A 15,759-nucleotide genomic window follows, 5' to 3' on the forward strand; every position below is an offset into this window, starting at 1 on the left:
TTTTTTTTTTTTTGAGGAAAATTCAGCAACAGAGGAACAAAGAAAGGGGTTTAACTCTTTCTGCATTATTGAGGTGAAGTTCTTTTTCTTGGTCTCCTGCAGCACTACAGCTCTCCTCCTGGCTGCAGGCTGACCACCACAAAATGAGTCTGGGCATCCAGGGTTTTTTGTTTTGTTTTTTTTTTTAAAGCAAATATATATAATTCTTTGAACACTTCCCTGAATGTTTTTTAGAGGGAGGAGTAGAGTTGGTGTATTGCAGGCATGCCTGCACACCAGCAACAGCTTTTAAACCACAGAATCTGCTCAGATGCAGGGAATTTGCTTACCAGGGAGAATATATTATAGCTGCAGAATCTCTACAGTAACCCAATTCCAGCTTTCACTTCCTGAGCTAAAAAGTGGGAGATGGGGGGACTTCTGTTCTATTTAGATTTCTGCAGTAAGTGTTATGGAGCAGTTACTGTCTCTCTGCCTCCCTCCCCTGGAGCCTGTGCTTATCCTTTTTGCTCCCTCCTTTTGTCAGAGCTCTGTCAGCACAACCTGGTGCTTACGGGCTGAGGTCTATGTTCTGCCAGCACTGTTGAAGTCCCAGGGCACCTGACAAGCAGAGTTGAAGCTTCTTTTCAGATGAGCTGCAGTGGTTAACCCTCTGCCCCTCAGGAGGCAAGGGAGGAGAGAGGAGGCAAGGGAGGAGAGAGGAGGCAAGGGAGGAGAAGAGACAGGACCAGCTTTTTTTTTTTGGAATGAGATCTAGAAGAATTAGGTAAGGATGACAACAAAAAAAAGCCCAACTTTATTTCAAAAAGTTATTACTTATTGAAAATATACAGTAGTATCATCAACCTTCTAGACTCTGTCCCTCCCCAAGCACAGGTTAACCCACAAGCATACCACAGCAACCAGATTTAACAATACTGGTCTCCTTTGTTACTCCTTATCAATATGTCAAAATTCTCTCATCAGCAAGAAAACAACAATCAAAAGACCAACTTCCTTCTGACTCAGTAGGTATTTAACAAGTCCCAGTCCTCCACAGTGAGGCACAGATGTTTCTGTTTGGAAGTCCTTTCTTTCTCTTGTTCAGCCCGAGCTCTTTTTTTATTGTTCTTTAATTCATGGCTGCCTGTAACCTCCTTTTTCAAAGGTAAATGGCAATTCTGAACTTTTTCCTTATAAAACTGCAAGTTTCCACATGCTTTTGTTTCTGCCTCCACCAGCTTGCATTTGACTACTTCCTGTATTCTGCGTGGCTTGCCATCTACAGGAAAATGAAAAATAAAGTTTAGACTTTGGGAAAAACACAGTTATGCTGTAAAATGCATAGCTGTGTTGCAAACTGTTTTGGCAAAGCCAACCTGGTGTCCTGACTGCTTTGCTGAAATGTGCATAGGGAAAAATAACATTTACCTTTTGGACTCAGAATTTTAAGATGAAAACTTGGTCATTACATGTTGCCCTGAGCATGCTGCCATGGTGTGCTTTAAGAATTACCCAGCAGTATAACAAAGGAAAAAACTCAAATGCATTGTAATGCAGTTAGGTAAATGGCTGAAATTGGACACTTAAGGTGATACTTGTGCTAAAAAAAAAGTATGAAAATTTTCCTTGTGGAAAAGAAAGCAGATTATGTGGTCTCTATGCAGTTACATACAGAAGTGCAGAGCTGCTCTGGATCTCAAGTCATCTTGTGGCTTGATGGCCTCCATGACTGCCTGCTCCCACTGCAAGACTGTCTGAAATAACATTTGAAGTTATTTGTTACAGAAATACCACTGGAAACAACTTTATCCCTTATTCTTTCCTATTCAGTGATTCAGTACTTCATAAGGACAATTTCTAGAGAGTAAAAGAGACTTAAGAGCCCATACCTGCTCTGCCCATCCCTCTGTTTTGCAGTTACTGTGATCAAATTCTTCCAGAGGCACTTTTGAGTGAACCAGGCCCAGCTGTGCTTGGATTCGCTTAGTGACAGCATTAATGTCCTAGTGGAAAGGGAAGTAAAGTAGTCAGAGGGGAAAAACATTGGGATTACACTTGTCCAATAAACTCAGGCTGATCCTCTTTTACCTTGAGACCTGTCCCAGAAATGTCCAAACAATTCAATGTCTTGAAAGAAAGTAGGTATCCAATTCCCACATCTGTGATTTTAGGGTTACCTGTAAGGTCAAGTGAAGTTAACTTAAGCTGCAAGATGATCAGAAAACAAACAAACCCCAAAACAAACAAAGAAACAAATTTGTTCAAAAAAAGCCACATTTGTTTCAAAACCTCAAAACCTATTAGCGCAACAGGGGATTTTGGCTTTTTTTTTTTTTTTTTTTTTTTTTTTTTTTTTATTTGTAGTATGCTTTATGTTTTGAAAGTGACTCAAAACTGACCTTTTCCCTCTAAGGACCAAAATACAATTATTTACAGTACCATTTACAAATATTTATGTAAGCAGCAGGTGGCTGGGACTACAGGTATGACCTGTGCCTTCCAGAAAGTTGTTGGTGAAATCTGGGGTCGTGCATTCGGCCCAAGGGAATCATCAAATTAATTGTGTTCTGCCAGTATTAAGAGGATAAATTCTTTATCAGAGAGGATGGAGGTAGCTTCTCATATTAAACTCTTCAAGTACTTACAAGACAAGTCTAATACCAAAAGGTTCTCAAGTCCCTTTTTCAGAACTCTTACTGGTGCTGTCATTCTGCGAAGGCCGACGTCTGACAGGGAGGTGTCTTTCAGGAGAAGCCGTTTCACACTGGGAGATACAAAGGCACAGTTCACACTCATTATTGAAACAGTTTTGCAAAAATGTCCTAAAACTTTGATGTCAAGCATCCAGGTTTTTCCTGTTCCAACCCTTCAGTTTTCTCCTTTTTTAACATGAGTAAAAAGCAGCAAGAAAGAAGCCTGGGTCAGTAGGATTAACAAATATCTCTATATTGCCTCTGCTAGCTCAGCAGATGTGTTTACTTGTCCAGCTATTCCCAGAGCTCCACTGAAAAACTGGTCCTAGAGCATTTACTAACAGACAATAAGCTTCTTTATGCCCTGAAGTTATTTAAAGCAAGGCTGTCAATCTCAGCTCCACTCCAAACTAAAGAGAAAAATGCTTGGCAAAGCAGGAGAAGCCAGATCTGGTGAGAGATATGGCAATGATTTTAAGCAAGCAGCAGTAAGGTATTTATTTCCTATTGATTTCCAAAATTTTCTATTTTTCAATCTTTCGTATCAAAATTAGAAAATTTATTTTAAGAAAATGTTAATTAACTCAACCTACTGCTTGCAGAGATCTTCATCTGGAATGCTGGCAGGTTAAAAATTTGGATTCCTTTTAAAAAAGGAAATAAAATGATAAAACTCTTCCAAATGCTTAAGATGCCATTTTTACCTGGCCAATGGAAATCATAGAGTTGATTTAAAAACATGAGACAGTAAATTATCTGTCTGAAATTATCTATCTTGTACATATGCAGGGCCTTTTATGATTCAGTATGTGCTTTAAATCACCTGCTTTGTGTACAGTAAATTCTGTATTTTATTTACCTCAAGAACCAGTTTTACAAACAATCAAATCTTCAAACTTACACACTGAAAGTTTCCTTTAAAGTCACAGCCTAATTCTTTGAAATGCTTAGTGATAGGAAAAGCAAGTGTCTGTTGGTTTGTTGGTTTTTTTTTTTTAGCTGTATGTCAAGAAATCAGTACCTAGACAGAGCCTCTTTGGTGAGGTGTTCCAGTAGCTCATGTTCATCTCCAAGTTTACAGCAGGAGAGATCCAAACACGTCAGCTCCCGGAAAGACTTAATTTCTTCTAGCTTTTCAGAGATAACCAGGTATCTCCAAAGAGGAAAAAAACCAAAAAAAGCTGTCAGTTGTTCAGGCAAGTAAGAAGAATCCTGTAACTTCAAGTGTCAAGAGCACAAGGCAGTCATTTCTTTTAAGTATCTATGTGAAAACTGGCAGACATTAGTCAGCAGCCCTACTTTTTTATGAGCAGTCTGCACACAACACACCTGAGTTCCCAGTCTTCTCCTTGAAGAAATGTCACAGGTTTGCTTTGATTCAAAATATTGGCCTAACAAGTAAGACTTCAACTTGCACAACACTTGCAGTTGGGGACTTCTTTGCAGATTGTTATTACATTATTTCAGTTTAATGCAAAATATATATTCCAGTTTAGCATAAATCAACTTCACATAGTGCTCTTCCCCAGCATCTAGGAAAGTGTGTAGACAAACTCTGGTTCATCCAGGTTTAAAAATCTACTTCAAATGTATCAGGCTAGTTTGTCAAATAGTAAAAATTTTACTTTTTATATATGTAAACAAAACACTTGACTAGAAATCCAAGTCCTCCAGGACACCTGCAGGATCCCAGCTAGAGCTGTGACTGTAGCCCAGGCAGCAGTCACTCAGTGGGTTATTTTTTTGGCTGTGTTGCTTCTTTGATCTGATTCACTCCACAGCCATGCAAACATCTGTGCTGGAACTATTCAGTAGGAGGTTTAGAGCTGGGAACTAACCACTAAAGAATGGCATGCATGAATATGCAGTAATGAGCACAGAGCATGTAATCAGCACGTAGCAGTCACCACCTCCCCAGTCCCCCCTGCATTTACTTCTTATTGTCCCTCTGGTAAGACAAGCCCCAAATTCACAAATCTCTCCTGAATTTACATTATATTCCCCATGGCAAGACAAACCCCGAGCTCAGTCCTCTTCACTCCTGATATAAGGGGTGCTTACTAATTTGCTGCCTCAAGAAACACCTCTTTGGTGTCTTATTTGCAAATAAGGGGACTTGAATCATGTTCCTACTGCAAATATATCTATGAAATTACCCCACCAAGTCCCTCTGCCATGCAGTTCAGCTGTGCAGAAGTCAGTAAGTATAGTCAGAGCACAAGTCAATTTTTGAGAGATGCTACTAGCTCAGGGGGGTTATGAAGATAAGAGAGGGCTCTGTTAGAAATAAGATTAATCAGAAAATGCCTTCATATCTTGCTGCCTGGATTTCAAAGACTTGATACTTAACTCAGCCTTCTGTAGTAGCAAAAGATAGCAAAGACAACTTCATTTCTGAATTAAGCCCATAAAATATATATGTACTAGAGATAAAAAAGGAGCAGTTTTAAAGGATAAGACAAAGGATAATTGAACCCTGCTCAAACATTCCTACTGTGCTCAAAACACCCCTGGCACTTTAGATGAATATGCCTGTGCTTTGATTGTAAACTGGATAAACCATCCCTTTTTCAAGTGTACAGCTGGAAGACAGACTGGTTATATTACTGGGAAAGATTCAGTAAGAGCAAGGCTTTAAAAACATAATCCAGTTTTAAGCTTGGTAAGTCTCTCTTTTAGTGAAAGGCAGTGTGGATATTAAGAAGATGGAAAAAACTGGTGCTGGACTCTCATTAGGACCTCATTAAAGCACGTTCAATAGAGAACCACAATGAACTAAGGTAAAACCTGCCTGACTTCAAAGCCTGTAACTTACCCATAAGGCTGTATCTTCTTCTGAGCCCCCCAAATTAGGCAGGATAGCTTATAGAAAAGAAACCCAGAGAGTTTGCAGCTGTACAGTCAGCTAAGTATGCTGAAATGCTTAAAAACAGCAATTACAAAAACCTCCCATGAAATACCAGAGAAGGCATTAAACACACAGATTGCCATGGAAGTGCTGGCTATTATTGTTGAAATATAGTTGCAGGTTTAATCCTTCATATAAAATCCCCTTTTAATTAACACAGATGAAGTCTGTTACCTGTATTATTATTACCAATGACTGCAGTTATGGGAAAGGAAGCGTAGAATAACAGAATTGTTTAGGTTGGAAAAGACCTTTAAGATCAAGTCCAAGCATTTATCCAGCACTACCAAGTCCACCACTAAGCCATGTCCCACGTGAGAACCACCTCTACAGGTCTTTTAAATCCCTCACAGGATGGTGACTCCACCACTTCCCTGGGCAGCCTGTTCCAGTGCCTGACAACCCTTTTGGTGAAGAAATTTTTCAAAATATCCAAGCTAAACCTCCCCTGGTGCAACTAGAGGCCATTTCCTCTCATCCAAGTGGGAACAGGACAACAGGAAGCGGGCAGAAATAAGACAAGGCTCAGGTCATTTCACTAAAATGAGGTGGGGTCCTAAGAGATTTTTTTAATTTTTTTTTTTATTTCTGAGGGCAAATACTTTAAGGCACCCTTGAGGTGTGCTAGCAAAAGGCACCAGCAGACAATGATACTTGTTACTGAGCACACTTACCTATTCCTCAAGCATAATGAACATAGCACCAAACTGCCATATGCTTCAGTAAACTTCTGTAGAGCTCTCAGTCCTGTTGCTGGCTCTGTGAACTTTTGTCTTGCTTCCGCAGCTGAGAAGAGCTTTTCAGCAATCTGCTCTGGGAAACCAATCAAAGAGTCAATGTGATCAACGTTGTCAGAAATGTAACCCAGCACTAGGCTGAAGAGAGACTTGGCCGAGTACCGGAGGTTCCCCTCCTTAGTGTACGTGAAGATGAAATGATCAGTCCTCTGCCTCCTTGCCCTATCATCCTCCCTGTTCATACACAGCTCCACCGAAAATCCTCTGGAAAACAGCCTGAAAGGTCTTGCTTTGCGGGTGACATTCTGCACGCTGCCTGCACCCCGATTGACCACGTGCAGCTTCCCGTTTTCACGCACGTAGATTGGCCCAGCATCCAAATCGCTTTCTGAGTGGAGACAGTAAGACATTCCCCTCGTCCAGTTCTGCAAAAAAAAAAAAACCAGAACAAAACAAACCACAGACAGGTAAAGAACAGCCACAAACACCGCTCAGCAAAGACCTCAGCCCCTGGCAGCTCTCCTCAATGCCCTGAGCACCCTTGCAGGGCCAGGAAGGCCAAGCTGCGAGGAAGAGGAGTGCGTGCTGCCTGCCATCAACCTGCCAGCACCGAACCCAGTGCCGGCAGCGAGGTGAAAGGGCCTTTGCTCTGGCTCTGTGCCCGGTGCCGGTCAGTGGCCTGGGGCTGGATCCGGATCCGGATCCTGATCCTGCAGGGACAGAGGCTCTGGGGCTGTGAGGGAAGCGGCCCCACAGCCCGGCCTGGCCCTGCCGCAGGCGGGGAGGAGGGCAAATGGCTGACTGCAGCAGGGCAGAGGAGCCTGCCGGAGGAGCTCCCTCCCTGGCAGGGTGGGCAGGCTCCTGCTGCCCTTTCCCCAGCCTCTGCCAAGGGCTCTGTTGTGAGCAGGGGTCCTGGAGAGGGAGCAGGAGAGGACAGACCCTGCCATGGGCATTGGGGGAGGGGGGCACACGGTCCTTTCAGCCCCTGAGGGGCTGAGGGCTCAGGTGCTGAGGGGATCGGGCTCTCCCTGGGGGTGGAAGGGGTGCTGAAGGGACCGGGGCTGCTCGGGGCAGGGAGGGGGGCAGGACGGATGGGTTCCAGCTCTGACAGAGCGGGAGGCTCGGGCCCTCCCCGGGGGTTTTGTGAAGGGATCGGGCCCTGCCTGGGGGTGAACCCGCCGAGGCCGGGCGCAGCCCCGAGGGCACAAGGGGAAGGGTCCAGTTCCCGCCCCGCCCGGTCCACCCCGGCCCGGCCGGGAGATGTGGGGCAGGGAAGCGAGCGCCCCGCTCCCCGCGACCCTCCGTGTCCACCGACCCGACCTCCCCCTCCACCCCCCTACCTGCCCCTGGAGGGGCCGCCCCGAAGCGCCGTCAGCCGGGCCGCCACTCAGCGCTCCCGCCGCCCATCCCGCAGCGCCCACGGGCGGCGGGCGGAGCCGGAGCCGCGGCGGGGGCGGGGAGCGGGGCGGTGCCGGGGCGGTGCGGGGCATGTCGGGAGCGGGCGCTCGGGGGCAAGGGGGAGACCCCCTGAGCGGCCCAGGGGGGAGGATTTCATGGGTAGTGAGGTGGGAGAGCCGAGCTCCGTGCTCTCCCTCCCCTCTGCATCAGGTCCGGGGTGTCAGACCCCCAGGAAACCGCGGCGCCGTGAGGAGCTCCCGCTGCCTCTCTCGCCTGCGAGGCGCTTGGTGTGAGGTGGAGCCTGGCGCAGGCGGGCGGGGCTGAGGGCAGGGCCGCTTTGCGGGCGGAGCGCGGCCGCCGCGGTTGCCTGGTAGCGGTAGGGCCGTCCTTCCTCTCTCCGTCGCTCCTCCGGCGGTCGGTGAGCAGGGATGAAGGACACCGACTGGTGCCTGAGCTCGGCGGGGGCCGCCATCGTCCTGGCCACCTCCAGCGACGAGGAGCACCCCGCCGAGAACATGGCGGACGGGTGAGGAGGGAGGGATGGAGGGCGCGGGGTGCCGAGGGGCTGTGAGGGGGGAGCGGCTTCCCCAGGAAACCCTCCCGGTGCTGCTGCAACCGCAGCCCGGCATCACCGGGCTCTCTACTTCGCCCTCCTCGTCTTGCCACATAATTTATTTTTTTTCTGGCACACCTCCCCTTCCCCCCCCTCCCAGGCCGATCGTAAGTGCTTCTGTGGTCCTGCTCGGGTGCAGGGCCGGAATGTTGAAGTATTAAAACCTTCCCCTTTGTCGTGGAGTGTGCATAAAACACCCCCAATAAACACGGCTTTTAATTATTTATTTTTTAATGTGATAAATTTCTTTGTAAGGGGGAAAGCCACAGGTAAGCATTTCATCCTTTTTTTTTTTTTGTCTCCATAGGAGTTCAAAAACCTTTTGGACAACGACAGGCATGTTCCCACAGGAATTCATTATTGGTTTTCCTAAACGTGTAAAAATCAGCAAAGTCGCAATCCAGTGTTATTTGGGTAAGATTTCCTGTATGTAACTGCAGTATATACTGTGTTAAAATGTGTGCCTCCCTCTGCATCCTCACGGCAGTGTCACATCCTTTAAGTACTCACTTCTAGCAGACGTGTAAAGCTGAGTTTAGTTAATAAAAGCTTCATTTATTTTGTCAAAGCAGTTGTCTTCTCCGTCCAAAGTTTTTGATAAGTCAGAAAAAGCTGGAAAGTCTGCAACACCTCCACTTACTTTGTTCTTATAAAGCCTCATATTGAGCTTGCAATTACGTGTTCTGTCATACAGTGGTGGCTGAACTAATTTAATGGACAGGATTACCATACTTGCTGGTTTTGATGATTTGAGTATTGGTTTGTGTAATTTTGTAGGACAGAAGTGTCTTTGTCTTTTTTAAATAATATGAAGGAAATTGTGAGTTTTAAAATGGAAAGCTCTGTTTCAAGGTCAGAGGATGGAAACAGGACCTTAACCATAATTAACAAAGGCTACACAAAAGACATGAAAATTAGTCCAGCCTGGAACATGAGGATGGTGGCTGTTTTACAGTCCTACCCATAGCTAGAGGAAGAATGGATTAATTAATTGCTTTTAAGTGCTTTGTATGTGAAAAGTAATGGAATAAATGTAATTATCAATTAAAAAATCAGATTTTGTGTTGATATTTTAAATGTATATACATTTTAGTGCAGACTTTAAGGATTGAAAGAAGCGTATCTGAAGACCCAGTAGGTTTTGAGGAGTGCATTGAAAAAGGTAAGATTCTCAATCTCAAGCAGTGAGATTTTGTGGGAATTGTGTTGGTCTTTTTCAATTGGTCATTTTAACCCTAGGTCTATTTGTTGAGTAGTCAAGTGTGTCTTGGTGATTTTATTAGACATTAATGTAACAGCCACATCTAAATTAGGTTTATAAACACTGCTGGTCTCTGTAGCAGTTTGGAGATGTAGTTTAACACTACTTTCATATTCCAAAAATTAGAACCAGACTTATATAATACAATAGAGTGCCATTTCCTATGCTGGTTGCTCTGGGAATTTTTTAATGCCTCTTGGGTGGTATTTTATAAAACACTTTAATGATTAGGATATACATGCAGATGTTACAGAATTTTTTTTTCTTTTAAATAACTTTGTAAAAAACAATTCCTATATGCAGTCTAAGTTCATGGTCCTTATACTCTCAGCAGTGAAAACTTTTTGTAGCAGTGCACATTGTTCTTAATTTTTTCCTATAAAATACATTTTCCAGATCTGCAGCACACGGAAGGACAGCTTCAAACGGAAGAATTTTCAGTGAGTATTCACAGTGCACATCAGTAGTGGTTCATGAAATCAGATGTCTAAGCTAACTGGGGAGAAACAATAAAAAACCAAAACATATCTTTATTTACAGTTACTGATAAATCAATGTTTAGGAATTTGTAGATCATAGAATGGAATTGCACTCCCTGACTGCTTCTTTGTAGATTATGATATGAAATTGTACCTGCCTACTGCTCCTAGGTGTGTGAAAGAGCTCTTTCCAGAGGCATGGCAATCCTTGCTCCCTCAGTTGTTGCCTTTCAGGCTGCAGTATTCAGGAGGGATGGGGCTTTTTTATTTGCTGTCATCTAAAGAAACTGTGAAGCTGGTGAGATGTATTAAAAGAGCTTGATTTGTGTGTAATTGAAAACCACACAGAAACATCTAGATTCTCTGTTTAACAAACATCTGATTTTTTTTTTTTTTTAAAGTTATGTTACTACAGAGAATGCAGTAACATTGTTTTTTGTTGTTTTTCTACAGCTTCCTGATTTCCAAGCCACTTACTTGCGTTTCATCATCAAATCTGCCTTTGATCACTTTGTATCAGTGCACCGGGTGATGGCAGAGGGCACAGCAGAAAATGCTTAGGTCTAGCTTAATTTATACCTCTTTTTTGTTTTAATAGAGAAGTTATATTTTGATATCTATAATGCAGAGAGTATTTATTATTAAAAATTTGTATTAAAGTGTTTTTTGAAAGTGCAGCTGTGGTATGTATTCCCCACCAGTTTAATGTATGTAATGCAGTACTCACTGTAATTTTAGTAACAGTGCTCTAGTTTTATAACTGAAATTGTTACCCTACAACATAACTTAGCCCATGTAAATTAGTGTGTTTATATCAGGCTTTATAAATATGTGAATTAAAACTCAATTTCTTGTAAAATGTTTCTCTTTGAAGAGAAAAAAGTGGGGAAAATGGGGAAACTTCATACTCTCAAGCAAGTCCTTAAAAGAGTTCCTAAACTGGTAAATTTCTCATCAACTCAAGATGAGTAGGATGAATATAAATGTCTACTGATGCTTAGAAATAATGGGGGGGGGAAAAGGAGAAGGGTGGGGAGGGAAATAATCTGAAGCCATAAGAAGTGCTCTGGTAGATTTTTAATAATTGCAGGTTAATCCCTTGTTTCTATAAATATTCCTACAATCAGGTCACAGCAGTCCATGCTTTATGCTGTGACTGTCATCACAAATATTGATAGAAACAAATGTTGATTGTCTTATCCAGAAGCCTTCTGAAGTCAGTGAAAGTGAGCACTTAGGAAATTTGTAGGTATACAAGAGAAAGAATATCTCAATAATGTGAAATGGGTGTCGATTGGTCGATTTTTGCAAATGTCACCACCCCTGAAGTTTATCCTGTGTGATATTCCTTATAAATGTGAACGTTGGTGTCCAGTCTCCACAGCTCATTGGGCCCAAATACTATTAGTTACTACATGTGGTGTATAAGCACAGTAAGATATTATTATTGGAGTAGTTGGGGTTGTGATGAGTCTTGAAAACCTCTGAACAAACACATCATGAACCGCATTGCAGGTGTTCTTTAGAGGCATATTATTCTTTTGTTGTTGTTGTTGCCTCTATTATTATTTTTTCATTGTTTGTTTTTTTTTTTTTTCTTAAGTTTATGACAACTTATTCATGGAGCTTCTTTATCCAGATAGTCTTTCCTCTGAAGTCTTCTTTCTCTATTTCATTTTTTCCAGGATGGCTCGTATTTCCTGGGGGTGGTAATTCCAAGGCCCCACTCCTCCCTGCAAAGGCAATAAAGTCATAAAGTGATGCTCAAGCAGACAAAGCAGAATTCTGCTGGAGCACAGCAGTTGCTCCAGAGCTGTGGGTGGGTGTGCTTGGCCTTCCTCTGCAGCCATCCTGTGGGAGATGGTGTATGCACAGGTCACACCCTGCTGAATAACTGGGACAGGGACAGCCTCTGGATCCTGGGGCTGGGAAGTGGATCTCACAGCTTAGATGTAAGGTCTCCCAGTGAGCCAAAAGATAAATATTTGAGCAAGACTGAGGTGTACATCAAATATATGCATTATAGAGGCTCAGACTGCTCTTGCTGCAGGTTTTCTCTCTGCTGTTACAGTGAATTGTGACAGTTTTAGCTCTCAGGCAGAGTTGAAATAGACTGTGAAGTGTAAAGCATTGTCAAATTATTCTGAAATTTTAAAATCTCAATATATAGTGCTCAAAATTGTTGCTGCTGTTTTTTACCTTGTAGATGACTTTTCCTCCCTGAAGCAGGTAGAGTCGTTCTGGTAATGCAGCATATTTTGAACTGCTCAGGTTTTCCATAGTGTCTAAAACCACTGGACATAAGGGATTATTTTTCTGAAGGAATTGTGCTGCAATTTTACGATCTTCAAGGCTTCTGTGATTTTTAATAATAATGTTGTTTTTAAAAGCCCATCCATCTAAAACAAATGAGAAAGGGATTTAGCAGACAACATTTTGAATTGGTGTGAAGGGTGGAGATGTACTGTGTGTCATAGCTGAAAACTATTCTAAAGAAATGCTGCAATTTACTCTGGATACCAAAACTTGCCATGCAAGGAAAGCCTCCCCCCCCCCTCAGAGTATGAGAGCACTGGAGCTTTTCCAATAAATGGTTTCAAGATTATTATTACTTTAAATTTCTGCAAACTGCATTTTCCCCTTGCCCTTGATTCAGGAATATTTGATGTATTTTAGCTGAAATTTTCTCACATAAACCAACCCTAGGAAGATACTGGGCAGTTATTATCTGCTTCTCAACTGCTGGAATTGATTTGTTGTTAGAAAACTTGAAAACTGTAAAAGTTACAATTTAGAAAACCACCTTCACCCTGGGATAACATCAGTGCTGATGTATGACTTGACGTCTAGTGTAGATAAAAGTGTGTTTAATTTTTTTGCTATTTTTTAAAATAGAATCTGCATCCTGTTCTTGTCACATGTTAAAAACAATTTATACTAACTACACAGTGTTTTGTTTTTTTAAAAAAAAATACCAGATAACATATGCTGGCACCATACACTTAACCTTTGTTCTGTGAAATGCTTTCTTTATTCCCCTCCAAAAGGAGCTGTACTAGCAGAGAGGAAGCTTTGTGAAGATACAACCACGTGCTTCACCTTCACCAGGATGAGAGCCTTCAGCAGGAGAAGCTTAGAGTAAAGTCAGATGAGTGAGTCAAATCTTTGGAGGATTAGGGACACAAACTGGTGCCTAGATTTGGTGTTACCTCTTTTGAGCTGAGGAAGATTTTTGCCCTGTGTGCAGCTCCTCCCTTTGATAACATTTTTTTTCCTCCAGGGAATGATCATGTGTCTGAAATTTTTGTGGGCATTACTGTGGTGTTTGTACTGTACCTACTGCATGAGCTTCTTCAATGTAGATGATAAGAAAATCTGCTATAGAGCTGAAATCTTTGATGAGCTCGTTAAACTCATGAAATTTTAACATAAAGGAAGGTCAGGTACAGCTTCCAAAATTCAGGATTAGAGGCCGGTTATCTGGAGAGAAGGAAAAAAGTTTGGGGTTAAATTAGTGGTGGGAGGAAGGATGGGATTAAATCAATGCACTGGATTGAGCCTCTGCTGCAGAGTTTCCTGGACAGCATCTGGTAGGTCACTTACCCCCTAACTTTCCTCCTTGGACATTAAAATCAGCAGCAGAACATCTGTATCTATGTAACATGGGCACAAAGATACTTTCTTTTCCCAAGCCTGGCTCTGACCTGTGCCCAATCCAGCAATGAGGGGTAACTGGGGACAATCCTTTCCTTTGCACAGCCCAGCAAAGGCAAGAGGTGCCAAGCAGTCCCATGGCTCTTCTCCTGCCCTCATCAGGAGAGCCAGTTCTCAAGTTATCAACATTCTCAAAGAATCACAGAATTGTCACAGTTGGAAAAGACCTCTTAAGATCACCAGGTCCAACTGTCAACATCCCCCCCAATTAAAAATATGTACACATAGCACCACGCCCACCAGACTGTCCTGAAGTGCCTCATCTATGTCTTTTTTAAATACCTCCAGGGATTGTGACTCCACCACCTCCTGAGTGACTCCTCAGTGAAGAAATTCTTCCTAATACCTTGTTTAAATCCCCCCTGGAGCAATTTCAGGCCATTTGGGGTCAGGGAAGAGATCTCAACTGGCTATACAGTGTGTGGCACATCACAGCCTCCCCCAGACCCTTAGGACACAGGATTTTTAAACATGATCATCTGCAAGGTTTTTCAAAGGACAGTAGTCTAGAGGAGTCAAAATGCTGCACAATAAACCACTGGGTATGACCTTTGTCAGAGTTCTAGCTTAGCTGAGTGAAAGCTGCCCTTTTGAGTCATGCATCACAGGCTTTCATGCTTTCAATGTATTTCTGCAATTTCTTATCCAAACAGAACTCTGGTTATGTATAATTATTTATTAAACTAAAGTTAACCCACTGGCAAAAGTCTTTATGCTGTTGCTTACAGATTAACACAGCATATGCCCATAGGTGTTTGCAAGGCCTCGATTTAAGAGGACTTGCAGGATTTTTAGTGTATGGTCATGCTAAATTGAAGTTTGTTTAAGATCTTCCTTCTGGCTGGGCTTAACTTCAAGAACTACTTCTACCATGGGTGCCCATCCTAAAGAATCTAATGAAGGAAGCACTTTCCTGTATCTCTCTTACAAATTTGCATCCTGTTTCTCCACACACACACATATATATATATATATGGATAAAATTAGAAAAGCAGAGTCAGAGAAGGACGTAATCCCTCACATATGAGGATCGAGACTGCAGCTTAATGATTAATTCCACATTCTACAGAGCTCTGAGTGGCAGACAGTGGTCAAAGTACAGAGCAACTCCTTTTTTTCTGCTTTATTTCCAGCCACTTTGAACCTGGAAACCCCCTCTGCTTTCTAGGCTTTCAGCTGGCTGAGGGAGCTCCTGTGGGACTTCTTGTATGTACAGGGAATGACAGCCAACAGCTGTGAGTCAGGCACACAATTCTGATTCTCAGTCTTCTGTGACTAAAATAAATCATTATTTTGGCTTTTAGGAAAGGTGTTTCCGGGCAGAGCCAGGAAATAGTTGCAAGATGCTCATGAGCTAACAGGTAGGAAGTGATTCTGTATGATTAAATGCTGCGTGATAAATACAAATTATTTTTGAAGATCAAGAGGCAGAGAGCTGGAGTGAATGTGCTGCATCTTTTCCATTAACTGAATGCTGGTGGTCAGCAGTCTCATCCCACCTGCCTGTCCCCCTGCCCTCAGCAGCCTCTTCTCCTCATTTATCCTCTTAGCAACTGAGTCCATGTCCCTGACTGAGGTACTGACCTTGCAGGAAATCAAAGAGGTGACGAACTTCCCCGTTGGAAGTCACCACGGGTGTGTTGGGAGCAGGATGTCCCTCATAGGCTTCATCTTCCAGCCTCTTCCACTTCACCTTCAGCACGAAGAGCAAATACTTGAAGCTGAAAAAAGTCGGGCCCCAGTTTTCGTAGCTGAACTTTGGATTCTCGTTCATCCTGCTCTTTTCTCCCTGTTTTAGGATGTATCTTTTCATGGCTTTGGGGAACAGGATCATCAGCGTTTTGCCAACAACAACGCACGCGGTAACGTGCAGAAGGATGAGGGTTTTTTGTAGGAATATCCTGATGCTGAACATGGTGGTGAGGGAGGTCTGGCCACTCCTGACAGGAATGTGGTGCAATGCTGGGGGCAAAG

The 15,759-nt window shown here is 43.1% G+C and overlaps 3 protein-coding genes across 3 annotated transcripts; 1 reads left to right on the forward strand and 2 right to left on the reverse strand.

The window, feature by feature from the left end:
* Positions 1 to 773: 773 nt before the first annotated feature.
* Positions 774 to 7,796, reverse strand: LRRC42 (leucine rich repeat containing 42). The gene is made up of 8 exons (XM_071750106.1): positions 7,661 to 7,796; positions 6,258 to 6,745; positions 3,697 to 3,828; positions 2,628 to 2,746; positions 2,071 to 2,159; positions 1,872 to 1,985; positions 1,655 to 1,736; positions 774 to 1,261 (listed from the first exon to the last, which is right to left on the reverse strand). The coding sequence occupies exons 2-8, from the start codon at positions 6,728 to 6,730 to the stop codon at positions 1,005 to 1,007; spliced, it is 1,266 nt and encodes a 421-aa protein (XP_071606207.1). The 5' UTR covers positions 6,731 to 6,745; positions 7,661 to 7,796; the 3' UTR covers positions 774 to 1,004.
* Positions 7,797 to 7,811: 15 nt separating this feature from the next.
* On the forward strand, positions 7,812 to 10,930 carry IFT25 (intraflagellar transport 25). Its single transcript, XM_071750121.1, has 5 exons — positions 7,812 to 8,244; positions 8,639 to 8,745; positions 9,425 to 9,493; positions 9,989 to 10,032; positions 10,525 to 10,930. Exons 1-5 carry the CDS (start codon positions 8,147 to 8,149, stop codon positions 10,630 to 10,632), a joined length of 426 nt encoding a protein of 141 aa, XP_071606222.1. The 5' UTR covers positions 7,812 to 8,146; the 3' UTR covers positions 10,633 to 10,930.
* A 203-nt stretch (positions 10,931 to 11,133) lies between these two features.
* DIO1 (iodothyronine deiodinase 1) lies at positions 11,134 to 15,755 on the reverse strand. The gene is made up of 4 exons (XM_071750113.1): positions 15,370 to 15,755; positions 13,408 to 13,551; positions 12,271 to 12,470; positions 11,134 to 11,804 (listed from the first exon to the last, which is right to left on the reverse strand). The coding sequence occupies exons 1-4, from the start codon at positions 15,698 to 15,700 to the stop codon at positions 11,739 to 11,741; spliced, it is 741 nt and encodes a 246-aa protein (XP_071606214.1). The 5' UTR covers positions 15,701 to 15,755; the 3' UTR covers positions 11,134 to 11,738.
* Between the last annotated feature and the right edge of the window lie 4 nt (positions 15,756 to 15,759).

The sequence above is a fragment of the Heliangelus exortis genome, chromosome 8 (assembly GCF_036169615.1).
Source record: "Heliangelus exortis chromosome 8, bHelExo1.hap1, whole genome shotgun sequence".
NCBI classification, from domain to species: Eukaryota; Metazoa; Chordata; class Aves; order Apodiformes; family Trochilidae; genus Heliangelus; species Heliangelus exortis.